General features: G+C 42.9%; 1 protein-coding gene across 3 annotated transcripts in view; it reads left to right on the top strand.

Moving 5' to 3' along the window:
- The first annotated feature begins 817 nt into the window (after positions 1-817).
- The window catches only part of NXNL2 (nucleoredoxin like 2), a 31,743-nt gene continuing 5,876 nt past the window's right edge, over positions 818-26,684 (top strand). The window contains exons 1-2 of one of the 3 annotated variants that reach the window (XR_003858969.1): positions 818-1,053; positions 2,215-2,293. Coding sequence is in view for 1 of the 3 variants with exons in the window: in XM_029618363.1 (XP_029474223.1) it covers positions 2,375-2,673 (299 nt within the window). In the remaining 2 variants the exon portion in view is untranslated. The other 2 variants (XR_003858968.1, XM_029618363.1) reach the window with 2 other exon arrangements.

Genomic DNA, 26,684 nt, shown 5'->3' on the forward strand with positions numbered 1-26,684 from the left:
CTGCTGTTCCACAGACACCTCTAGTTCCATTGTGCTCCTGCTGGTCAGGAACTACTGCTCTTGGTCCAGGGCTGCTATTATTCCTCACATTCCTTGTGGTGCAATTCAGTGGTCTGGGATTGCTGCGCCTCCTTGTGTTCCCAGTGGTGCTGGAACACAGCCCTGGCAGTCCTGCACCTGCACAGGCAGCTTTTGGCTGTCTCCAATGCTGAACACATTGTAACTGGACAGAAGAATACACTCATAATATGGATTTAAGGCCTTCCACTTATACATTTCAGGTGATTTACCATATTTGGGGTTTTTTTTTTTTACAGGAGGCAGCTAGCCTTACTACAATTTGGAAGTGTAAAGCTCTCAAAACCCACAATTTTTCAGTGAAGCCAAAAATAACACCCATTCTCACCAAGCACCCCTCCTCCATCAATGAACTATTTTGGTTATTGAGCCTGTCCTGACTAGCGACCACTGACCAGGTTATCATGAACAGGTCAGTCAGTTCTTGCTGTTAAAAACATTTATGTAGAGGGGGCATGGGGAACGGGGAACTGGAAAAACCCACGAGTCCCCATCCCCCCATCCGCTGTATCATCTGGAGCTCACAGATCACCCTTGGGAGCAGTTTGGGATATACAGAAGCATACTTTCTCCGTTTTTTGCAAACAGGCAATGAAACCTGGGAAAGCTTTGAAATGCGAATTAAAACAAAACAAAAAAAGAAAGCGAACTGGCCAAAAACGTCTTAAAGTTGGAATTTTACCAGGTCAGTCTGTCTTCTTCTGGCGTGGGAGCGGTGAGTCACACTCTCCCCCAGCAGAGCTCCTCCCTCGGTTTCTATCCGATCTTGGGAGGGAGGGAGGCTCCGGCAGCCGGTGCAAGCAGTTCAGAGCAGGTGGCAGCAGGAGCACCAGCTCTTGTTATTGCTGTTGCTATTTGGAGCCCTCAGACCGTAAAAGCTTTCCACATCGAGGAAGAAGTTAAACACAAATGAGCAAAAGGGGTGTCGGGCTGAATTGGAAGCTGCTGCGCATCTGGAAACCTTCTGCATGATTAGTGAGTTAGAAAGTTTTGGATCATTTTTGGTTCTTGTTTGCCTTTTGGTTTTCACAGCTAACTAGCGTTGTTTTAAAAGTCAGAATAACCGCATCCATTTCTATACACTCTCTGCATTGTTTGAAAAGGTGGGCCAAAAATAATTATTTATATTAAAAATAACTGTGTCCTAATGTTCTAATAGTAGCTGTAGGACAAAACCTCCCACTCTGTTGTTTGAATTTTTACCCAGATAAAAGAAACGGATTTTCCTTTCTGTTTCTGTGGGAAGAATGCCTAGTGCATAATATCGGAAGGAGTGTAGTGGAAAAAACATAATACTAGTGGGCATGTTGTAAATTATTTTGTGAGACTGAACCTTTAAAATTTATGATTTTGCCCTTGGGAAGTGAGAGAAATATTGGACAGGGCAACAATGACGTCTCTTTTATATATTTATATATATATATAAATATATAAAACATAGAAATGACGGCAGAAGACGACCAAACGGCCCATCCAGTCTGCCCAGCAAGCTTCACACATTTTTTCTCATACTTATCTGTTTCTCTTAGCTCTTTGGTTCTATTTCCCTTCCACCCCCAGACTTTGAGGCATTAACTATCATTTAGTCATTATTTGAGAGTAAATTACTATTTATTTATTTATTTATTTTTTGCTGCTAGGCAACATAAATGCTCTTTAGCATTGTCTAACTGTGAGTATAATTTTGTTTCAAAGCTCATGGTTTAAAAGTTGATAGTTTTGGGCAGGTACACATTTTGGATAAACAAAGTGAATAAATGAATTGGATTTGTAATGGAATTTGTGCTTCTTTCAGAGAAGTGTATCTGTTATTTGACAAATGTGACACTTCTGGTTACATAACTTGGCTTATTGCAAGCTATAAGTCAGCAACGATTTGCATTCTCTTACGTTTCTGTCCCTCTGTGCCCACCATATTACATTCCATTTTGGTGTGGTGTGAAAATGAAAGTGCTTGCATGCAGCTCGGTTTACTCTGCTGTTACTTCCATTTTGCATCACTAAGAGAAACATCTTAGTAAATCTGGCCTACAGCTTTACCTTTTAATTATAGACTCTTTACTGCAAATTCAGTCGTAATGTTTAGGATCAAGAATAGTCCTATTCTAAATAACTTTATTTACACTTTTTTTGCAGACTTATTGCAAGACATTTAGAAGACCTTTCTTTTAGAAGACTCTTTTAGAAGTACTTCTCATCTTTGGAGTGGTAGAGGGTAAAAATTAAAAAAAAAAAAAAAAAGACAAATTTAATTTATGCTAATTCTGTACCCAGTTATTTTTTTCCTTGTTGAAAAATGGATTTATTTTGTGGTAGAATCCTGATAAACAAAGATGGGGAAAATGTGGACCCTGAAGAAGCTTTACAAAACAAAATAGTGGGATTGTATTTCTCAGCTGGCTGGTGCTCTCCTTGCAAAGACTTCACACCTATACTGTGCGATTTCTACACTGAGCTGGTGGAAGAGTCAGAGCCCCCTGCTCAGTTTGAGATTATCTTTATCTCATCAGATAAAAGGCCAGAGGACATGGTGGATTACATGCATGACATGCATGGGGACTGGTTAGCTTTGCCCTGGCATGACCCATATAAGCAGTGAGTATGATTCTGCACTCTGACGTGTCACTGAAATGGAATTCAGAACCTATGTATTCTTAGGAATGGGAATCATTCCTAAGAATGATGGATTGGTTTATGAATGAATGCTGGAGTTACACTTTACTTACCCTGGGTAAAAATCTTTAGAGGTGTGCCCGTGTTAGTTTAGGATAGCAAAATTGGTAGCGGTTGGTGGCATCTTATAGACTAGTCAGATTATTGATTGAGGCATGAGCTTTCAAAAACTTCATGGCGCGGGCCATCCGTTGCTCCTATCATGTGACGGGGCCGGCCAATCCCACCAATAGCCCCTGTCAAAAGGTAAGGGCAAAGTGCCATCGGCGCCATTTTGATTAGTGGCAGCCGACGGCCCGAGAGCGGGAGATCGCTCCCGGGACCCCCTGCTGGACCACCAGGTACTTTAGAAAAGTTTTGGGGGGGGTCAGGGATTCTAAATAATTAGATTTAAAGGCTCGGGGTGGGTTTGGGGGTCATTTTTGTGTGCCCTTTCTTCCCGCCCCCCCCCAAATCAATAATAGAACCCCATGAAAATTTCGTGGGGTTTTCTTATCACTTTCGGGGAACCCCGATTCCTGATGATATTTTCATCTGTCAGAAAAATGATTCACATCCCTATTAGGAAGGGAATGGTGAATAAAACAGAGAATGTCAAAATGCCTCTGTATCGCTCCATGGTGAGACCGCAGCTTGAGTACTGTGTGCATTTCTGGTTGCTGCATCTCAAAAAAGATATAGTTGCACTGGAGAAAGTACAGAGAAGGGCAACCAAAATGATAAAGGGGATGGAACGGCTGCCCTATGAGGAAAGGTTAAAGAGGTTAGGGCTGTTCAGATTGGAGAAGAGATGGCTGAGGGGGGATATGATAGAGATGTTTAAAATTATGAGAGGACTAGAATGGGTAAATGTGAATCAGTTATTTACTCTTTCAGATAATAGAAGGATTGAATCCAAATTATTTTGAAATTTTTATTCCATTTTTGCTGCTCAATTGTTTTTGAATCTTTTGTTTTAATATTTGATTTTTTTTTTATCTTTAAAGTTTTTATTAGGCATAAATCAATTGCTTTTATTTCTTTTTACTGGTTGTTGTACATGTTGATTTTAACTGTGTTTTCAACTGTGCATGATCTGTTAGCCACTTACTTTATTTCTATGCTGCTTATCGGGCCGATACAGTAAAGTGCGCGGGAGAGTGGCCTGTGCCCGCTCTCCCGGCTCGCTCACAGGCCACTCTCCTGTGCGCGCGATTCAGTATTCAAATTAGGGTTGGCGGTAAAAAGAGGCACTAGGGACACTAGCGCGTCCCTAGCGCCTCTTTTTGGACAGGAGCAGTGACTGTCAGTGAGTTTGACAGCCGATGCTCAATTTTGCCGGCGTCGGTTCTCAAACCCGCTGACAGCCACGGGTTCGGAAACCGGACGCCGGCAAAATTGAGCGTCTGGTTTTCAAGCCGCGGGCAGACTTCAAAAAAATTTTTTTTAACTTTTTGTAACTTTCAGGACCTCCGACTTAATATCGCCATGATATTAAGTCAGAGGGTGCACAGAAAAGCAGTTTTTACTGTGCTAATTTCTGAAAGTAAAATGTGCAGCTTGGCTGCACATTTTCCTTTCTGAATCGCGTGGGAATTCCTAATAGGGCCATCAACATGCATTTGATTGTTGCGGGCGCTATTAGGTTCGGTGGGGGGGGGGGGTGTTGGACGCACGTTTTCGACCCCTTACTGAATAAGGGGTAACGCTAGGGCGTCAAACACGCGTCCAATCGTGGGTTAACAGTGCGCTCCGCCGGAGCGCACTGTACTGTATCGGCCTGTATGTTAATAATACTAACATAACATAGGGGGGGTACATTTTAAAAGAGAGCGCTCGCGCGTACTTTTGTTCACACATCAGACGAGAACAAAAGTACGCTGGATTTTATAAGATACGCGCATATCTTATAAAATCCGGGGTCGGCGCGCGCAAGGGGGTGCACATTTGTGCAACTTGCGCGCGCCGAGCCCTGTGCACGCTGCCTGTTCCCTTCCACCCCCCCCCTACCTTTATCAGAAAAGTTACTACTGCCTCCGGGCAGTAGTAACTTACGCGCGCCGGCGCGGCAGGCCCCGACACAGGCCGCTGTGTCGGGGCACTCGGCCACGCCCCGGACCACCCACATGCCCCCCCCTGATCCAAAACCACGCCCCCTGTCCACGCCCCCGACCGCCCCTTTTTGCAAGCCTCGGGACCTATGCTCGTCCTGGGGCTTGCGCACGCCGCTGAGCCTATGCAAAATAGGCTTGGCGCATGCAGGGGGGTTTTAAAAGGGTTATGCGCGTACCCTTTTAAATCCGGCCCAGGGAGCATTCCATGAAGTTAGCAAGTAGCACATTTAAAACAAATCGGCAAAAATTATTTTTCCCTCAACACACAATTAAGCTCTGGAATTTGTTGCCGAAGGATGTAGTTAGGGCAGATAGTGTAGCTGGTTTTAAAAAAGGTGAGAAGTCAATAAATTGTTATTAAGTTAACATAGGGAATAGCCACTGCTATTATTGGCATTAGTAACATGAGATCTATTTAATGTTTGGGTACCTGTTAGGTACGTGTAACCTGGATTGGCCACTGTTGGAAACAGGATGCTGGGCTTGCTTGACCCTCGGTCTGACTTAGTATGGCAACTTCTTATATTGTTAGATCATCCTGTCTTTTAAGAATAGTTGTCTATAGATATCTGTAGTGTGCCATGAATCCATTGTCTCTCTTCAGACGTAGGGTGATGGTGGTACATTTTTTTGATGAGTTCCAATTCAGAAGTTTCTCGCTGGACTTTTCCGTTTTGAAGTTTTTATGTAGGCTTATGGAAATGGTAAGGTCAGACAGAGAATATCTTGGAAGGTTTAAATGATCTACTGGTTTCTGAATGTTGCCATTTCTAATATCATATTTGTGCTCATTTATTCTTTCCCTTAAAGACTGAATTATGTAGACAGCAGAGGGGCATTGCTGGCAGCTGATGGCATATATTTAGGGGCCTTCATTTTTGTTTTTATTGTTCTTTGTTTGTTCCAGGAATTTATTGAGGTTTATTATGACAAGAACAAAAAAGGGAGAGAAAATCAATTGAGAAAAATGACTTATTTTTCAAGGTAAATATTGGAGTTTATTTTGGTTGACAGAAGCTAGGACAATAAAATAATATTAAGCAGATTCTTCCACCCACCCACTTAGCAGCATCCCGATCTTTATCCCCTATCCCCTGCCTAACATGTCGCTCTCTTCCCACTTCTAGCCCAGATTCTGTTTCTCTCCCTGCCCTTCCCTGCATTACAACAGCATTAATCCTTATTGGTGATGGCTCCATCCTTTTCCATTTTTCTTCCGCAGTATGCTTGAAGCTCCCACGCGCTGCGGCACTGCATTTCTGCTTTTGTGCATCCAGGGAGCCTGCCTGGAAGTGCTTCTGGTGGACAGGGCCTGCTTTAAATGCATTAGTGACTCCACACAGCAGGCTCTTTGGCTGCTTGGAGGGTGAGGAGGCGGGACTTGAAACACGGCATGGGTGGCACTGGAGGGGTGAGCGCTTTCACTGGTGGGATGTGACCAAACACAGCTTGTGCTTTGGCCCACACTGGCTTCCAGCAGTGGCTGGAGGCCTTGAAAAGCTGCATCTGTAGCTCTGGAACAGGTTTTTAAACGGCCTAAATTAGAGTGAATATCAGTTGAAAACAATTTTCACCTTTGGAAAAATCCAGGAATATATGGGTGAAAATTGGTTTAAACTAAAAACAAAGGACCCTACATATATTACATTGGAATAAGAACAAGTAAATGAGCCCCGGATGGTGTCGTCGTTGCCCATTATATATGGGACAGAGTTGGCATCTGGGTTTCTGGCCGGGTCTCATTTCTGTGTTGGTGTCATTGTTGTATAATTTGCTGATGAGAATCCATTTGAGGTTGTGGGGCTGTTGGTACGCCAGAATAGGGGTGCCACTCAAGGCATGTGAGAGGATGGTATTGTTATCCAGCAGAGGTAGATCCTTGATGATACATTTCAGTGGTTTCAGCTGGGAGCTATAAGTGACAACCAGAAGTGCTGTTATCTTTTTTGGGCTGATCCTGTAGCAGAATGTTCCTGAGTATTTGTTTAACTCTGTTAATCTGTTTTCATACCTCATTAGCGGTACTGTACTGTATCGGCCCGACAGTAAGGGGTAATAGTGCGCCGAAAACGCGTGGCCAACCCCACCTTAAACTAATGGCGCCCGCAACATGCAAATGCATGTTGATGGCCCTATTAGTTATTCCCGTGCGATCCAGAAAGCAAAATGTGCAGCGAGGCTGCACATTTTACTTTCAAAAGTTTATGCCTGCCGGCGCCTGGGAAGTGTGCAAAACAGAAAAAACTGCTTTTCTGTACACCCTCCGACTTCATATCATAGCGATATTAAGTCGGAGGCCCCAAAATTTAAAAAAATAATTAAAAATTTTAAAAAAAAATTTTAAAAACGGCCCGCAGGTCGGAAGACGGACATTCAATTATGCCTGCGTCTATTTTCCGAACCTGTGGCTGTCAGCAGGTTTGAGAACCGGCCCCGGCAAAATTGAGCATTGGCTGTCAAACCCGCTGACAGCCACCGCTCCTGTCAAAAAGGAGGCACTAGGGACGCGCTAGTGTCCCTAGTGCCTCTTCTTACCGTGGGCCCTCATTTAAATACTGGATCGCCAACCCAGAAGAGTGGGTGCTCGCCTTGGAGCACCGGGTCTCCCGCCGATTTTACTGTATCGGCCTGTGGGTGGGTAAGCCCTGAGTAGTAGTCTTAATAGATGGCAGATATACTGAAGTTAGACGTTCAAGTATTTATCCTGGAAGAAAATCATATTTGAAACCCCATATAAACTTAGCTGATGGTTTGGCAATCTTGACATTCTTTTCCATGCATACTGAGATTATATAGCATTCTCTGTTATTTTTATTTATTTATTTATTTTATTTATCGAGTTTTATAAACCATCATAACATCTATTGTCTGTATTTTCTGGGTACTGAACTCTAATTACCCATTATCTTTTGCTGAGGCATATCAGACAGATTCTAATAGAGGCCAGGCGTCCTTTTGATGCAAGTATTTAGTGTTGGCATGGAGAGAACTAATATATCCTGGTAGACACTAACTCTATTATGATAAAAAATGAATTAAAAAAAAAAAAGGTTGGTGCTGTTTTTTTAATGGTATGTAGAACTAAAATATGCATATTACAAGGAAGCATTATAATATGACAGATGTTTAGGTCAGCTCGGCTGATATGCCAAGTGAACACAAAGCAGTCCACTATAGCATTATGACCTCATTTAAAGGCAAATCCTATTTCTAGGGAGGTGCTGTCATTTTAAAATGAAATGGAAACACCATTAAAACTGGTTATTTCATATTTTTAGTTTTAATATGCACGAAAATGAGAAAAACAGAATGAAAAAATAAAATAAAAATGAAATGAAAACCCAAAGAAAACAATTTGTTTTCCATGCATTGTCTATAAGATGTTTTTCATATATCATAGCTAATAAAGCATAGCTCTCACCTTGAGAATTCTGTTGCACAGTGGATCCAAAATGTCTATATTCAGGATATCTAGAATGAATATTCATGAGATATATTTGCTTGCATGCTGTCTAAGAACTAGGTGAATTTATATATTTTGATTACTCAGAAAAGCACCTGTGGTTTGAGATAGAAATGCACAAAATAGAGGCTGGCCCAATGCTGTGCTTTGCTTATGGACTTGACCTTAGAAGCAGTTAAGTGCTTTTTCTGGGGTACTGATACTCAGTCAAAAGTGAAAAAGCACGGGACTGCGTCTAAGGCCAAGTCCATAAGCAAAACACGTCAGCACTGAATTAATTTTTAAGAAGGCTCATTATCCTGTAAAAATGTTGCTTGCAGTAAATATTTTATGGATTATCATAAGATTTGGGAATAACTGACTGCATGGAGCACCAGTTACTACCTTTAAGAGAAACATGGGGTAACCTGCATGGCAGATTCAACCTTAAGAAGCTTGCTGGGCAGACTGGATGGACCATTTGGTCCTTTTCTGCCTTCATTACTATGTTACCATGTGAAGGACCTGGGCTAAGTTTTCAGGCCAGGGCTCTGCTTCCTGAGTCAGCTAGGATTGGCCATGCTGCAAAGGCAGTGCTCACAGCCCACAGGGAGAGGGATTCTCCATCATTGCTCAATGGAAATACCTAGTGATCAGACTAGGGGTGCTTTATTATCTCATTCTGGAGAGAGAGCTGTGGTTGTTCCCGCAGTAACTGGGCTAAGTAGGTTAGGTTATAATAATAGGGGAATAAATCCTCGGTAGTTTGAGTGAGGGCTAATGGCACCACGCCAAGCAGAGGCCAGTTCTGAATAAGCTGGAAACACAAAAGAGCAGGCAGAAACTGCTGAGCCCTCTCCCTCAAAATTATGTGCCAAAATATTGGGTCAAACTCTGATCAGGCAGAAATCCACTTGCTACAGATTTTGTCTAAATTGAATTTATTCCCAAGATCTGCAGGAAAATCCCATGAGATTTTGTCTCTCAGATCTCGGGCAAAATATGAAGAAATTTGAATTTCATACGATTGGAGAAGTAAAATGGTTTGCAAGAAATTTTTGAACATTTTCTTTCTTGCAAATCAGCTGTATGTTTAAATATGAAAATGAATAATACCACCTCTGTAAATGCCAAAGCTGTGCCCTTGTATTACTAAAATTGAATTCCTTCTGGTTAGAATAGAATTACCTTCAATTAGGCATGTGCATTCATTTGAAATTGGTAAAATGTGACCAATAAGTCAATTTTCACTTTGTTAACAAACAGCATAATAAAAAGTGACTGTTTCCTAAAATTCAGAATATATTTTGGGTTATTCGTTTTTGGCAATTTGTGGTTGGTTTTTGTACATGCGAGTTGTTGAAGATGAATAACCCCCAAAAATTCAAAAGAAAAAAAACAACCCAGAATTAGAGAAAATGCAGTGAAACAAAACAAACCGACCTGAACATTTTTTCCATGCACAACCCTACTATCAATTATTGTCCAGTAGCGAGTTAAAGCATGGCTGATTATATGGTTATATCTCTCCCTTAGCCTCACCAGAAGTTACATGTTATCACTTCAACGAGAGCTTTACCTATCAAGTTCAATTACAGGAAGACTTCAACCAAAATTACTTACAATACTTTGATTTCTTAGATACATAATGCAAAATAATCTACTTTTGCTAGGCCTTTTTCTAAATATATATATACTGTTGTGACATCTGATATGGGTGCAGGTTTGCAGAAGGCTTATGAAAGGTGGGGGACATTCAGTATATTGTATACCAAGGTCCCAAAATTGAGAATATTTGTACAGCACGAGTACAGCATTTAGTGTGTTAGAAAAAGAGCATGGCCATAATTAAAAAAAATTCATCCCTTTTATATAAGAAACATGAAATTTTTAAAAAGGTATAAAAGAAGGAGAAAAAGAAGATGTCGAAATAAAACCAAAAGGCCAGCAATAGAGTTCAGGCAAATGCATATTTTGTAGAGTTCAGCTAATACTTCTGCTGTCAGAAGTTAAGTTTCTGTTAATGACCTCAATACCTTTTTAATAATTTTTGTTTTGACTGGCAGGTTTAATTATCTTACGAGGAAGAGTACTGTGAGATTTTAAAAGCTCTTGTAGTTCAGCATCTCCTCTAAAAATTATTACAATCTACCATAACTCCAGTTTTCTTCAGAACCAGTTCAGCTACTAGAAGCCTACACTACAGGTTCAATGAGCTAAGACGACTTTCCTAGTGCAGCTTCTTTAATGGTTACAGTTCATTTTAATTTTGTTAGACTTGCCCAACGCCTTTCTCTTTATTTGCAATGTATTTATGGTGGAGCTTCTGTGGCTTGAGAACAGTGCCTGCTTCTCCATCTGTTTGGTGCATATTCCCCACAGCATTTGAACAGCTGACACTAGCTCAAAATCCGTGGGGATTACAGCACTCTGGCAAGGATTAGAGACACACGCAAGCATCAACTCTTATTCCCTAATGCCCGTTTGGTAGTTATGAAAACATAAGTGATGCGTCTGTGAGAGCAGTGTGGCTGTATAAGAGACGTTCATTAATCTGGACCAAGGTTTCTAATTCTGTAAGGAGAATAATCTGAGATTTGTGGTTTACCCCTACCCCCTTCAGTACTACAGCTTTGTTATCATCACTGAATTGCAGCTTGGTGAGATGAGGCTACTTGCAGTCAGTTTGAAGCAGGGCATCTCTCTAGCTTTTAGCACAATGATCCTAACCAATACAAAACACAAGGGAATGTGAATTTGTTGGTTCTGATAAATGAGAAATTTAAAAAGGGCAAATGAATCAGCAAAAAATGGAAATACGTTTTTGGATGACTTTCTAATTTAAAAAATTAATGTTAGGTTTCTGATTGCCTAGAGATTCTTATCTCTTATTTAAATCCAGCTAGCAGGACACAAATCTATCAGCCCAATAAAAACAACTGATCTTTTCATTTAGTTTTAACAAAGGGAGAATGTAAACATAAAAAAATGTTAATCTCATTCTATAAATTTAATCGGGCTGAAATGACCATTTTCAGTTTGTCACTAACAATTTCAAAGGTTAGTGTTGATAAAGCCTTTTCATAATTCACTTTGCACGTTGAAGGCAATTTTGCAAAGTAATAGGGTAATTTAAAAAAGGATTTACATGCTTAAAACTGGGTTTTACACATGCAAGTGGACTTTTGAAAATTGCTACCATATGTGCCATTGAATTGTCAATAGATTTTACGTGCATAAATGCACTCTAAGAGGATAAGTTTAAAACAAACACGTGCGCTCATATACACAGCTATAAGGACACACATGCGCATGCACATGTATTTTGTATTGTGCACGCGCTATACAAAATACACTTAAATCTATCCAACAACGTGCCAGGATGCTAGGCTTTATGGATTTTGGGTCTTATTTTTTCTGTTTCTGGAAGTATTTCTAAAGAGGCAGATTTTATAAATTTGCGTGAGCGCGTACTTTTATTCGCGTACCAGGCGCGAACAAAAGTACGCTGGATTTTATAAGATACGCGCGTAGCCTATAAAATCCGGGGTCGGCGCGTGCAAGGGGGTGCACATTTGTGCAACCTGCATGCGCTGAGCCTGGCGCACGCTGCCTGTTCCCTCCAAGGTCGCTCCGAAATCGGAGCGGCCTCGGAGGGAACTTTCTTTCCATCCCCCCCCCCCCCCGCACCTACCCCCCCTACCTTTTGTTGGCAGATTTACGCCTGCTGAAAGCAGACGTAAATCTGCGCGCGCCAGCAGGCTGCTGGTGTGTCATCACCCAACCCGGGGGCTGGTCCGGAGGCCTCGACCATGCCCCCGGGCCGGCACCCCACCCCTTTTACGAAGCCCCGGGACTTACACGCGTTCCGGGGCTGTGCGTGCGCCGGCGGCCTATGCAAAATAGGTGCGCCGGCGCGTGTAAATCCAGCCCAAAATGTTTAGACTGTGTCCCCTGTCCTTGTTGTGTAGCCAATAAGAGTTCACATTTCGCAATGCACGAGGAGACGAATTGGCTACAAGTAGTAAAGTTCTGAGAAATGCAGTGAAAGTCATGATCTTTTTATTATTAATAAGCTTGAATCATACATACAGGCTCCGGTGCTCACTCGTTTCTGGTGAATAACAACAAATTTAGAACTTCCTCCCCCCACATACTGAAAAGCTAACCTATATTTGAATAACAAGCATACACAGTAATCACATCTGAGACAGATCTGCAGTCTTTTCCAGCCATATCTCCCTCCCCACCCCATTTTCAACACCAAGAATTCTGTTTTAACCCCTTTGCACACAGCACAAGCGATTAGGAAACCCAAAGACACACAATGTGCTCACCTTATACCAATGAGCCAGTTCAGACCTTCACTTTGTTAAAATAAATGTATGATATGCATTCATGTAATTGAAGGCCATGTATTAATTGGATCCTCAGTGTGGTGCTTAGGGTATTTTGCTACAAATTCTATGAAACTTGAGAGTGAGAAAATGGATTTAAGATTACTTAGCTGTCAATGCACTAATCTGCAGGACTTCCCACTAAAATTTGCTGTGGATGAAAATAAGCAGCGTGGCAAACTTTTGCATGAAAATTAGCTACGGGGCAGAAAAAAAACTAGCCTGTAAAGTCTTTTTCATAGGTTGGCTTTTTCTAAAATCATTATTGATGAGCTGATTTGCAGAATAGTTCATCATAGCAGCTCATTAATAATAATTTTAAATACAATTCTGCACACACAAACAAGTTTTCTACTGTGAACTACCAATTTGCGAAAACTTTTGAAAAAGGGATTTTTGTATGTATTAGCGTGAAAACTCCTTTTACATTTAGCCCTGTTTGTGGCACTTTCTGCAATTTAGGGCATTGACCGCATAGCTTAGATCAATGTATATGTTTATTCTAATTTGACCAACGTGAATGAGTAGAAGGTGATTGTCAGTATAGGTTCATATCCACAATGTAATTCAGTAAGGCTCTAGAACCTGTATGTATTCAGTGTAGTGATAAACAATGCACATATACCTCACTGGATCTAATCGGGCCTGAACTGGTGATTCTGGAAAGAAGGAAGCCCTCAGACTTACTAGCTTTTGTCTTAGAGGGATGCCTTGTTTGATAAGACACTGAGCAATTTCTATAAGCTAACAGGCTACATTGGTTACAAAGTGACCTAACTACAGTTTATGTCAAACAAAGTTTAAAACCATCAAGAAAAATCGCTAAACAAGAATTCAGATATTTACCTGAAGGAAACATGCTTTTAACTTTTAGGTAAAGAGATCATTTCTTTTATTGCATCCCTTTTGTCTCTTGATTACATCACAGAACCAGCCCAGACTGTTAAAGGGGACATTCACATATCTCGTTACACTTTTCCCCTTTCTCTTTCCTTCTCTCTCTCTCTTTCTGTATGGCAGCTGCTTAATCCTCCATAATAACAAGCTTGTATCTTATATAAAATATTCTTATTACACTCAAAAGCAAGTAAGTATTCATATATCTTGTGCTATATCCACTATCCTGGGAAAGTGAACTTGCTTGAACATTATTAATAAGATTACAGCAGTGATAGTTTTAAAGTTGATTAGTGTGACGTTGCAATGCTAGCAGAAGTTTTTGTTTTTTATAATTCAGCTGGTGTTTGAACCAATCATTATATCTGTCTTTCTTGCACTGACCTTTATTACAGGAGACATTTTGGGGCGGATTTTAAAACAATATGCGTGCCGGTACTTTTGTTCGCGCCACTGGCGCGAACAAAAGTACACCAGATTTTATAAGATACGCGCGTAGCCGCGCGATTCTTATAAAATCCGGGGTCGGCGCGCGCAAGGGGGTGCACATTTGTGCAACCTGCGCGCGGCCTGCCTGTTCCTTCCGAGGCCGCTCCGATTTCGGAGCGGCCTCGGAGGGAACTTTTCTTCGCCCTCCCCCCACCTACCCCCCCTTACCTTTGTCGGCAAAGTTACGCCTGTCGCTGGCAGCCCCGCTCCGTCCTCCAGTCCCGGGGGCATGGTCTGGAGGCCTCGACCACGCCCCAGGGCACGCCCCCGAAACGCTGCGTCATTTCGGGAACGCCCCCGGACACACCCCCTCCCTCCCCGTTTCGAAAGCCCCAGGACTTACGCACGTCCCGGGGCTTTACGCGCGCTGGCGGCCTATGCAAAATAGGCGCGCCGGCGCGCGCAGGGGTTTTAAAATCCGCCCCTTTGTGTATTTGAAAACTCCACATGGCCACTCAAGTTGAAACCCTACATAAATCATATTGGCACTTTTTGGTTAGAAGTTAGGCCCCCATGCAGGCATTGCATTTCTGCATTTGAAGTGTAGACGTTCAAAGATTTTGGTGAAAAACAAAAATATCTGTGCTCATGGAAAAATGTTCACTGAAAACAGCATGAGATAAACTGCCAGGCTTTCATGGTTTTCTGCTAAAGTATGTAGCATAAACAACTCAAGCGCAGACGTAGGAAAAGGATTATTGTTTCTTAATAAAAAGGATTTGGTTCATAATAGAACGTAGTTCCATTGCAAAGAAAGTGTAAAAATATAAGCATGTATTTTGAAATATGTTAGGCCAGCGAAGGAAAAATTGATCTAGGAATAACTTCCAGAAAAAAAAAGAGCCAAAAAAAACCCCCATGCAAAGACAGAGGAATCTCTTAATGCTGCAGCTTAAATTCTTTCTATTAGACAAATCCTCCACAGTGCGCTGGGTGTGGCTAAAATATAAGCAGTTTTAAGTCTCTTTCTCGATTACCAATAAATAACAAACAACTCTCAACGGATTCTCAATTGCTGCTTGAACGTTAACATAATTCTGATAGCTAAATGACAAAAACCTAAAGGATGCATTAGAATAAAAAAAAAAAAAAGTGGCTTGTCTCCAGGTTAATTACTATTGTGTAGGTTGAATTCTTTCTCTTGGGGCTCTGCACTCAGCAGCAGAGTGTCTCCTCCCTATGATCATGGTCTCTTTGTCCCTCTAGAGCTAATCATTCATGTTCATTCTATCCCAGAACATTTGGCATGTTTACAGTACTGTTTGACTGATCGCATCTCCATCCCAGTTGAATTTAAAATAGGAGAAGCCCCACGATGATTAGGGCTTATAGGTAATATACCAAAGGATTAATTAGGTCTCCATGTGCAAGGGTAAGATCAACATAACTTACTTGGCACAAACATGTCTTTAGGGGCTCTGCTCTCTTTGTGGAAGATGTTATGCATCACAAGACTCCCTAGTGCTGTGGAGTACAATATATATATATTTATAGGGATTTTGTTAACACACTGTAGCAAATTTATCACTTTTTGCTCAGTGCAAAATTTGTTCCATATTTATCAATGGCAATATCCCAGCATTTTCAACGGCAACAAGTGGAGCAGAACTAGATTAAAGAAATATAACTGATTCCTCCTCCCTCTCCATTTATCATTCATTGTAGTACCTTTTATTCGAATCATAGAGCCTGATGGGAAGCCTCATCTGGTCTGCTCACTAACCTTTCCAGTTGCAATTTTGTGGATCCTGTTTGAGCTCTGGTTTTATCTTTTTGTTTTCTCTCAGAATACCCTGGAGCAAATATTTTTCCCCCATGAGTTGCATTCAGAAGATCTGTAAGAGGAATCGGTTATCTAAACATTTCTTCCCACCCCCATGGCTTTCTTATGAAATATCTTACTTCCTCCCAATAGATCTGCAAACAGCGATCTAACTCTGTATACTGGAAGTCGTCCTAATCAGTTTAATGCTCATCCATTACTCATCCACTTTACAGTCCCACTATCTCACTTATTTCAGACTTGTTTCTGCATTTTCTTCATGCGCGCGTTCATTTAATCCCAGTCGTTCATTTTAACTAGCATGCTATATACATGAACCATTTCCCAATTCCCTATATAACTGAATCAAATCTACACCATGCTCCAGAACAAACATGTAAATAACTAACCTTGCTTTCCGTTTACTCCCTGCAGGAACTCTGCGGTTAGGTATTTAAAGTACATCCGAATCTTGACTTTTACAGCTTGGTGAAGGGAGAGGGTAAAATTCAAACATACCTTTCTGAATCGCTGGTTCCAGTTGCTGGTCTAATAGTCAGATACCTTCATTCAGTGGGCAGAGCAGCTGCAGAATCGGGAAAAGTGTGCCAGAGAAAGGAGCTCCCCTGAACCTCACTGTTTTTTTGGGCTGGATGGGTATTTGTTGCTTTCTAGAAAAGTGCATTCGTTTTAAATGAAATAGACAATTTCATTGCCATTATCTATTTCACCTCTTTTCGGAAGTGCCATGACATGAGAAAAAAAAAAAAAAGACGAAATTTCATAAAAATTAGTATTTCATGTTAGTGCGCACTAACTGAGAATGTTAGCAATCACTTAAAAAGTGTCAATTGGTGGAGGCGTTTGTTAGCTAGAGTTATGGTTATGCATTTCCATAGTTATTGTTTGTGTTGCCAAGGTGGTATTTGTGGGGGGATGGCCAGTGCCTGGTAACAAACATAAGGAAACAATTAATATAATAAATATTTAATACCATCAAATTTCTAGTCAGCAAATGCAAAAGCATGTATTGTAAATGCATATTTTGAATTTGTCAATCCCTTTGTATTTTAAGAAAGGGGCCCTGTCATTTTGGTACATGCATACTTTTAATTCCCTTGATGCCTGTCTATGTGTTTGGGTGGGGAGGGATGGTAACTGGTGAGAGGGGAAGTGACTGGAGGGACTATGGGGTGACTGATAGGAGAGAGATTGGTTGGGGTGGTGACTGGTGAGAGTGAGGCAGCTTGATGTGTGGGGTGTGACTGGTGAGAGGGAGAGTGGCTGGGGTGACTGTATGGTGTGTCAGGTGGGGGAGAGAAGCTGTTGAGATGGTGACTGTTGAAAGAGATTCAGCCTGGTATGTGGGGGTGACTAGCAAGAGGGGGAGTAATTGGGGTGACTGTATGGGGGGTGACAGGTGAGGGAGAGACTTCTTGGGGTAGTGACTGGTGAGAGAGAGGCAGCCTGTTGTGTATGGGGTGGGAATAGTGAAAAGGGAAATGACTGGGGTGACTGTATGGAGTGACATGTGGGAAAGACAGGCAGCCTGTTTTGTGTGTGTGGGGGGTGGGGGGGTGACTGGGGTAATTCTATGGGGTGATAGGTTACCTCCAAAACACACCAGGCTGCCTCTCTCTCTCTCCAGTCACCACCCCAACCAGACTCTCTCCCACCTGTCACCCCATACATTCACCCAAGCCACTTTCCCTCTTACCAGTCACCCCCCCCCCCAACCCATCCAAACACACAAGGCTCACACCAGGGGAATTCAAAGTATGCAGTTCCCAAAATACCAGGGCGCCTTTCCAAAAATACAAAAGGATTTTGTGAATTCTAAATATACATTTGCGTTACATGTATTTGCTGACTAGAACTTGATGCTATAAAATTACATCACCTGTTTGTTTACACTTGTTACCCCTACAAACAACCACCTTGCAATTATAGGAACATAAACAAGTACCGGTAACTAAGGAGGCAGCCAATGGAATGCAAAACCCTACCTCCAGCTAACAAATTCCTCCCAAATTGACACTTTTTAACTGATTGGTAACATTTTCAGTTAATGCGCACTAAGTCCAGTTAGTATGCACTAACTGCGAAAGTAGGAAAACACGAAATAAATACCTCCCGAGCCATTTTAAAAAGGAAATCTAACAGATAACGACCCGAAACAAAAACAACATAAAAGAAAATCAGTTCACATCCCTAAATGCTTTCTCTCCAGTGCGGGATCTCTTTCTGCTGAGGGATCCCAAAACAGTGGGAGAGGTTATTGTTGATATGGGAGAGGTTATTGTTGATATGGGAGAGATGACAGCGGTTCAGGAAGTGAGCCCCGGGGCCACCGTGGTAGAATTTGAACCTGTAAACAGTTAATATTTGGAGACATTGGGAGCAGTGGGATCTAAGCCAGGAATAAAGGAGCCCAGAAGGGAGGCAGACTTGATAAGAGTCCCCAGGCCCAGGTTAATCATCATCTCCTCAAGAAGCTCCTTTTTCAGGTGTGATTTCAGAAATGCCTTCCCCAGTGTCTGTACTTCCGCTGAGTCATTCCTTCAGAAGAATTTTGGCTGGTGTCCTCCATGACTGAAGCCTCTGTGACCCTTGCTTGAATACATTTTGTCTGTTTTCTCAAGGGATTCTACTCCAGTTCAGGACCCAGAGGCATTTAGAATACGTTGAGGCCAAAGTCGTGGCCCACGCCTACAGTGAGCAAATCTTGTTCTTATTGAGGACAATATGGCTATTTGACAGGAATTGGAAATTTTGGAAATATCTTAAGATTTATTAATTTTCCTGTATCCTTAATATCTCCTAGTGGCAGCTTTAAAAAATATTTTGCATAAATGTTTGAAAATTCCTCACCAGCCAACATTGCCTATTGACAGAACTTGCTATCTACCCCATGAAGGAAGGTTGCAGGGCTGGTGCAAGGGTATTAGGCACCCTAGGGGAACCTTAAGCCTCGTCTCCCCTTCCCTCAAACCCCCCCCCCCCAAAAAAAAAAACAAAAACCCAAACAAAAACCTTTCAGACCAATTGGCCACCCTACTTTCCGCCACCAGTGAGTTTTTGATAATTAAACTCAACCATCATGTTGATGCTACCACCATCCCCCTACATAGCAATCCTATAAAAACACATAATTGAACATCATGCTTTTTAATATTAAACTTTGCTTCCTGTATGAGGGTATATATGTATCCATAGCTGATATTCAAACGGGTTTGCCCAGCTGAGTTCAAGACTTAGCTGGAAAAACTCCGGGTTTTGAATTCCCCAACCCACTGAATGGCTACTTTTTTTTGTTTCTTTTTTCAGCCTGCTAAATCTTACCAGGCTAAAATGTAGCCGGATGAGAAAGAGGCAAGGGTTTAGCATTCCCGGGGCATGGCTTAAATTTACTGACAGCTGTCCGTGAAAGGACCAATGGGTCTGGTGTAGCAGTGAATAGGAAATGAGTCCATCTCTATCCGTTTCAGCCTTTGCCCAGCAACCCAGCTGGAGGAGGGAAACGCTTTTCCTCCAAAAGGGGTTCCTGGCACTTTTGGGAATGGGAGGAAGTTTGTAGGTGGGTGGTCACTGTTTTTCGATTTGGGAATGTGGGGACTCATCTGCTCGTCCACAGGTGTTATTTTGAACTCTGAAGGAAGCAGGGAGAGAGAGACATCACCTGCTTGCCAGTGATTGATATATTTTCTCATTCAGGTAGGGATGGGAGGATGGGGTACTGCCTAATTAGTCCTAGCTTTTTTTTTTTTTTTTGTTAACTCAGGTGGGAGTTAGGGGTAGGGGGATCATGCCCCATTCTTAGCCTGTTAGTTTTTTTTTTGTTGTTTTTTTTTTTTAATCCAGATAATTTTAGCCAAGTATATTCAGAAGCACTTTCGTGTCGCAGAATATCCCAGTGAAATTAGTTGGGTAACTTTACCCAGGTAACTTCCCGAATCATGTGACAGTACCTAATGAATGTGCTGTCTGTCACCTTTGAGGGTAGTCTGTAAAAATTTTCAAGAAATACAAATATTTGTAAATCGAAAGAAATCTGTATTGCATTGCCTGAAAGTAATCTCTGAAATGACTGGCTGGCCTGGCCAAGGATGTTTCCCCTTGCTTGTCACTTAAAATTCTTTTTTTAAGTGACAAGCAAGTGGAAGTGACATAAATTCACTTCCATTATCAGGCACTTTATGAAGTCACAAAATCCCTTCAAGAAAAGAAGACATTCAGAAGCTACAGTATGCAGCAAGCCTGCCATACCAAAGCAGCACAATCTCCCAGAGTTCAGACAGCAAGAGCTTTCCCTTCTGAAAATACAACACTGCAGCTATTGTACCAGCACACCTCCTACTGGGAAAACGGAACAAGCCACACTGCTGAGTGCTAGCAGAATGCCTCACCTCGGTCACACAAGCAGGGACATAGACCCAGGATGTGACCACAAATAAAAAAAACCCCAGAAATATGGAGACAAAACCTGGACTCTTACTGCTCTGCTGTCCACTTAATCTTCACCTTTACTCTTCTGTTCCCTGCACAGGAGGGGATGGGTGAGTTGGGGAACAGGAGGGGAAGGGCTGGATTAGGGAGCTTTGCTGTGCTCCACCCCCTCTGTTCCTGTTCCCTGCACACTGTCTGGGATGGGAGTGGCTGAAGCAGTAATAGGATCTGCTGGTTTCTGCTGCTTCAGGTAAGTCTCCTTCTGCTGATCCCAAAATTGCAGTGCTCTAGGTGATTACTAAGAGGGGGCACCAGGCAATTTAACATCAATTAATAGTTTACATCTTTTTGCAGCTCTTCCTAGCACCCAGGGGGAGAAAATATTGAGATTTACCTTGTTAGTAACATTTGCTTTGGCATTGGACAGGCATTTTAGATTATTCTTCGGAAATAGAAGTTCTCTTGTATGGCTTAAGAGAGAGAGTATCCCTGATATATCAAAAGTTACTCTGAAGAAATATAAGCGTTTCTGAGCCTGTACCAGAAAGTTATTCTGGCTGGTGCAGACTTTTTCTTAAAGTTTCCTTCTAAGGGCCAGACTTTCAAAAAGATAGACTCGCATAACACACAGTTTTGAAAATTGCCAGGGGGGGGAGGGGGATACTTGTGTACCTTTGCATGCTAACGAGCTGGTGAGAATGCGTGCACGTATGTTGCACTGGCTTCCATGCATGCTCACTTCAAAGTGGGGTGGTGCGTACAAATGTGCTTTGAAAATTCGGTCTAAGGTCTGCACTTACTTTGTACATGCGAACCGTAGCCCTGCATGGGCCGATGAAAATTATCCCTTTTAAGGGGGCAATTTTCATACATCTCTTGACCAGGTGAGCTAACTGACTAATTTCAATCAGTTACTATAAGGCAAATATTCCGCTAGGTTTTCAGCCAATTTACCGCGTCTGTTTTTTTTCTTACTATATCTTAGCCGGCTAGTGCTGAAAATCAGGAACTAACTGGCTAAGTCCTCTTAAAAAGAAAAACAAATCTAACAAACTCCAAAATGGTCCCCTTCTCTCCCAAGATTAAAATGTTTAAAAAAAAAAAAAAAAAGACTTGGGGCTTCCCATCACCCTTAAAAATATACTTTAATAAATGGCCCTGCCATGCTGCTGCTCCTTTCCATCCCACCTTCCAGTCTTTTTAAAATATAAAGATTGCATGGGATGTAGCAGGGCCCTCTAGGTTTCCTTCTGCCTTCCCTTTCTGTAGGTATGGGAGGGAGGTGAGGGAATCCCCCAGCATCACTACCCCTTTTTTTGGGAAGGAGATGGAATCCCTGCCGAGGCCTCTTGACAGTAGGAAGGGAAGGCAGAGAAACTTAGAGGACCCCCTGCTGCACTTGGTTCAATTTTTTTTCATTTTAAGAAGGATTGAGGGTGGGAAGGAAAGGAACCGCAGCCTGCAGACATTTCTTAAAATATATTTTTTAAGGATGGTGGGAGGGATGGAATGGGCTGGGAAGCCCTAGGGACTATTTTTTTTTTTTTTTTAATATTTGAAGAGCTGGAGAGAGGAAACGGCTCACTTTCTCCATTCCACCCTCCTCAGTCCGTCCCCAACACATCTTGATCCCTGTCTTCAGCCTGACCCCAGCACTCCCTTCCCCCTCTCCAGCCCAACTCCAGCACATTCTGCTCCTCCCCAGAATGACCCCAGCACTCCCACTCTCCCCAGCCTGATCCCAGCACACTCCTACTCCTCCCTCGTCCAACCGCAGTACTCCTTACTCCTCCCACAGCCATCATACCCTAAATCCCCTCCCATCACCTCTGCCAAAGATATTCTACCTCCTTTAGCTTGGCTGCAGCTTACTTAGCCCTCTTCTTTCCATTTTGCCTGACCCAAACTGATCCAAGCACTGCTCATCCCTGTCTTCCCCTCCTACCACTTTCTCAAGTCCCCTCTGGTCTGGCTGTCGCAGTGTCTCACCATTGCAGGCTTCCTGCCTGCCTCCCGGCCTGTTTCCGCGCCAATGCATCCAGTATGAAGCAGGTGCATAATATGTGCTCCCTGCTGCCCCCTGAGCATCGGGTATGGGTGTATATTCCGGGCTATTTCCATACCTCAGAATATACATGTAGACGTTTTGAGGTATAAGCGGATGCTGGTAAGTGGCTGGTGGGGTGTGCATGTGTGCTGGAGCACACATGTGCACTTCACCAGTCCCTGACAGACACCATCCAGTGATTCTTAAGTATATTTTATATATCATATATTTTATATATATAGATAGATATATAGATAGATATATATAAAATATATGATGATTGATAGCAGAACAGCTAGTCTTAACCTAAATGTTGTGGTGTTCATTTAGTCTCCTGTTTTCTCTTTTCTCTTCGATGTCTCCTACGCACATCTCCCCACTGAAGGTATGCTCTGAGACCCCCCAACTACAGCTACATTCCGACTTGGTAGCTGGCCAGCAGCCTTACTGGACGGTATCTGTGGCTGCAGTGGGGTAGAGGCTGTATGTGGCATGGGGTCTGAGTCTATGGCATTGTGGGGATGGAGGTGGGTGTGGGGCTGTGTGCTTGTGTCCGAGAGGGGAGGGGCATGTGTGCGTGTGTGTGTGTGTACGCTTCATTGTGTGTGGCTGGGATGGGGTGTGGATGGGTGTGCTTCAGTGGCTATGGGAGTGTATGGAGGGTGAGTGTATGTGTGAAGGCCTGGGGTGCTGTGAGTTGATGTGAGGGGTTCGATGGGTCAGGATGACATAAGGGTATGGAAGTTGTGTGAGTGGCTAGGGATGTGTTAGTGGAAATACATCGGAAGCTGGGATGAGTTTTGATGGCTGAGAGGCATATGGAGGGGTGAGTTCATGTATGGGAGACTGTGGTGGGATGCTAGCTTTTTAGCTACCGTATGTAAACAATTACTTTGCTACCTCCTCCTTGTTTTGGTTTTTTTTTAACACATAAGCATTTATATGGGCGTGCGACCACGTATGCTGTAATCTTATATCCTGCACCCAAGTATGTGCACATGTTATAAAACAGGCCTAGCGCTTGTATGTGTGCTCTTAATTTTAAGCATTTACACACACCGGAGGGAATTGTCGGCACTTGCACGAAGAAGGTGAGGACATTTTATAACGTGCATACATGAAGGAAATGACCAGTTTAACGAGTTCATCCACCAGTTTTCCCAATCAATCCCTAGGTCATCAAGACCCCCCTGGTACTTTAACCTGCACTTCTCCCGGTTTACCCAGACTCCTCAAGCAGCTCATATGTGCCTATAAATACTTTTATTAACACTTAACATCTGTTCGATAGCAGAAGTAAATTTGTGCTGAAATGAACTGGAAGTGTGCTGCATTCGCTTCATTACATATGCGCATCTCTCTTGACCCTGCCCCCCTTTTTTTTCCCTATGTGAGATATTCGTGCATCGGTATTTATGCACACACGTGGCAGGTTTACAAAATTAGCTGGGTGCAATTAAGCGATGCAAGCTCATGCATCTCCCAGTTTTGACTCGCGCTCTTTTTTAAAATTCACCTCTAAATGAATTCTTTGCTTCAGTGTTTACAGAGGAGATAACCATGCCAGAATCTGTAATTAATAGTGATTATTTGGATCCACTAAAACAAATCCTAGAGAACCTGGAAAATGAAACAAGGCAAACTGACAAAATAAAATCTATGATTTTTCCTGGCATTGACATCAGGCTCACTGGTCTATAGTTTCCTGTATCACACTTGAGGCACTTTTTAAAGATTTGGCATTATACTGGAAATCCTCCAATCTTCAAGTACAATAAACAATTTTAATGATAGTTACAAATGACTAGTTATAGGTCTGCAATTTCATTTTTGAGGTTTTGTTTCAGAACTTTGGGGTAAATTCTATCTGGTCCTGGTGATTTGCTACTCTATTTTGTCAGTTTGCCATATTTCATTTTCCATGTTCTCTAGGATTTGTTTTAGTTCATCCAAATAATCACTATTAATTACAGATTCTGGCATGGTTATCTCCCCAACATCCTCCTCTGTAAACACTGAAGCAAAGAATTAATTTAGAGGTGAATTTTAAAAGAGCTACTCATGCCAAAATTGGGAGTTGAGCACGCAACCACCACATGCATGTGTCCAGCTGGTTTTATAAAGTGGGTGGATGTGCGGGCATGTGCCGAAGTGCGCAATGTCGCATCAGAGAAAAAAGGGGCGTGGCATGGGCATTCTGTGGCAGGGCCAAGAAAAGTGCATGCAGGTACTTACACACCTGGGCGCGTGCCCAGGTCCAGTGCTGCATTACTTTACTTCTGCTGTGAAGGAGGTGTAAGTTTAAAAAAATTACAAACAAAAAACTAGCCAACCCTGAGTGGTTTAAGGAATCTGGGCTAACTGGGCAGGGTGGGGAGGCTACTGAACTATGAGGGTTTGGAGGAAGCCCCAGCTCTAGATTGCGAGAACTGGTGGACAAACTGGTGAAACCAGTCATGATGTGGACACGCGCCTATTATAAAATTCTCCCACTTGCATGCCTCAAGCCCAACTTTATGCGGCTGTGTGTTCCCACTTCCAAAACTGGGCACACACACATGCCTAGGCTATTTTATAATAAATATATCTTATAAACTTGCTGTGCCACAGGGCTCGTACCGATGCACATAGGGATATATGTGTCTGCCTGTTTGAAAGTTACCGTCCTGAATTTCCGCTATGGCCTTGTTTTCCACAAGTGCCCCTTTTACTTCTCGATCATCTAACAGTCCAAATTACTCCTACATAGGATTTCCGCTTTGGATGTATTTGAAAAAGTTTTTATTATGAGTTTTTGCCCCTATGCAAGCTTATTTTCTAATTCTTGTTTTGCTGGTGTAACCCTGCCTAGGATCATTAGAAATGAACTGGAGATGCTGCAAAGGAAGTATGTGAAGTTTGCACAGTTCTGTGTGCAAACATTGCTCTCCAGGATGCAAGATTTTTTTCTTTTCCTTTCTTTGAAGGATGGGATGGATGACGATATAAATAGTGCTTCAGAATGAGGCAAAGGGGAGGATAAGTAGATTGTAAAGGCAGAAGATGTAGAGGAGAATTAAAGAGTTTCTAACTCAGGATTCCACTTTGATAGATTAGAGGATGGTGAGGCTAGTAAATAATAGATTCTAGCCACTTGCAGACTTCTAGGTGTAAGGTGTTGGTGTGGCTAAGGAATTTTTGGTCAAGATCACTGAGAGCCATCCAGAGGACCTAAAGCTCTAAGGAGGAGTTTTGATCCTGTGGGGAAGCCAAAAGTGAAGGTAGAGAGTTATGGCTATGAGGCTTGGCTGGCCTGGACCGAGGGAACACCATCCAGTGAGTGCTACAAGATGGCAGGTCAGGATTATGGCCGGTCATCCACCTAGCCAGTCCCTTCCCCCATGAGTTGAGCCCTTGAGATCTGGGGACCAGCAGGGCTTGGCTGTGGCACTGGTACATTTTGGTGAGTGTTGGCAAGGGCAGGAGCTGATACTGAAACAGAGTACAGGTATGGGCTGGATCTGGATCTTGAATGCAGGCAAGGACAGGAACTGAGGCTTAAGTTTAGGCAAAGACTGGATGAAGACAAGATGGAACAAGGAATACAGGAAGCCTGTAGGGGGCCAGACAAGGTAAGGCACCGAGGGGCAAGGCAAGGAGAGGTCTAGAAAGGGCAAAGAGGAAAGCAAGGCCTAGATAGGCCATTGGTCAGGGAAAGGCCTAGGTAGACTATAAGCAGGGAAAGGAGCAAGAAGGCTCTTAGACCACAAGGCAAGGAGCAAGAAGGCCCTTAGGCCTGGGTAGACTTCAAGGCAACAGTGGCTAGGGAAAGGAGCCAAGGACAGCTTGATGCGAAAGCGAGGAGAGTTTGGCAAGACTGGATTATGTAAGGCTGTGGCCTGGGTGTGGTGCAGACAAGGAGGAGGAGCTTGGCAAGGCTGGAGACATGGTTTGCTGAGGACTCCTGGTGGCCAGGAGGCTGCACCACAGGCTGAGTGGGATTTGCTGTGAGGAGCTGACGTGGATAGCACGGAACAGAGCTCCAAGGAGCTCTCTGTTGGCAGGGATGCATCATAGTCAGGTTATGATGAGGCTGTGTAGAAGGCTATATCATAACAGTACCCCCTTTTAAGACCCCCCTCCTTCTTGGTCCCATTTTCCATGGGAGTTATAGCTGGGTAGGCAAGGCGAGGCTTGACTGGGAAGCTGTTTGTCAGGAAAGGTGGCTCCTGATGGGCAGACTGGCTCTGTGCAGGAGCTGTCTGCTGAGCGGGCTGTGTCTGGGTGACAGTCCTCTACTGGACTGGCTGGATCAGGGCTGGAGCCCTCTGCTGGGCTGACTGGATCATCCTATGAGTGGTGGACAGCACCGCCTTTTGGC

This window comes from Rhinatrema bivittatum, chromosome 1 (genome assembly GCF_901001135.1).
Source record: "Rhinatrema bivittatum chromosome 1, aRhiBiv1.1, whole genome shotgun sequence".
Classification (NCBI taxonomy): domain Eukaryota; kingdom Metazoa; phylum Chordata; class Amphibia; order Gymnophiona; family Rhinatrematidae; genus Rhinatrema; species Rhinatrema bivittatum.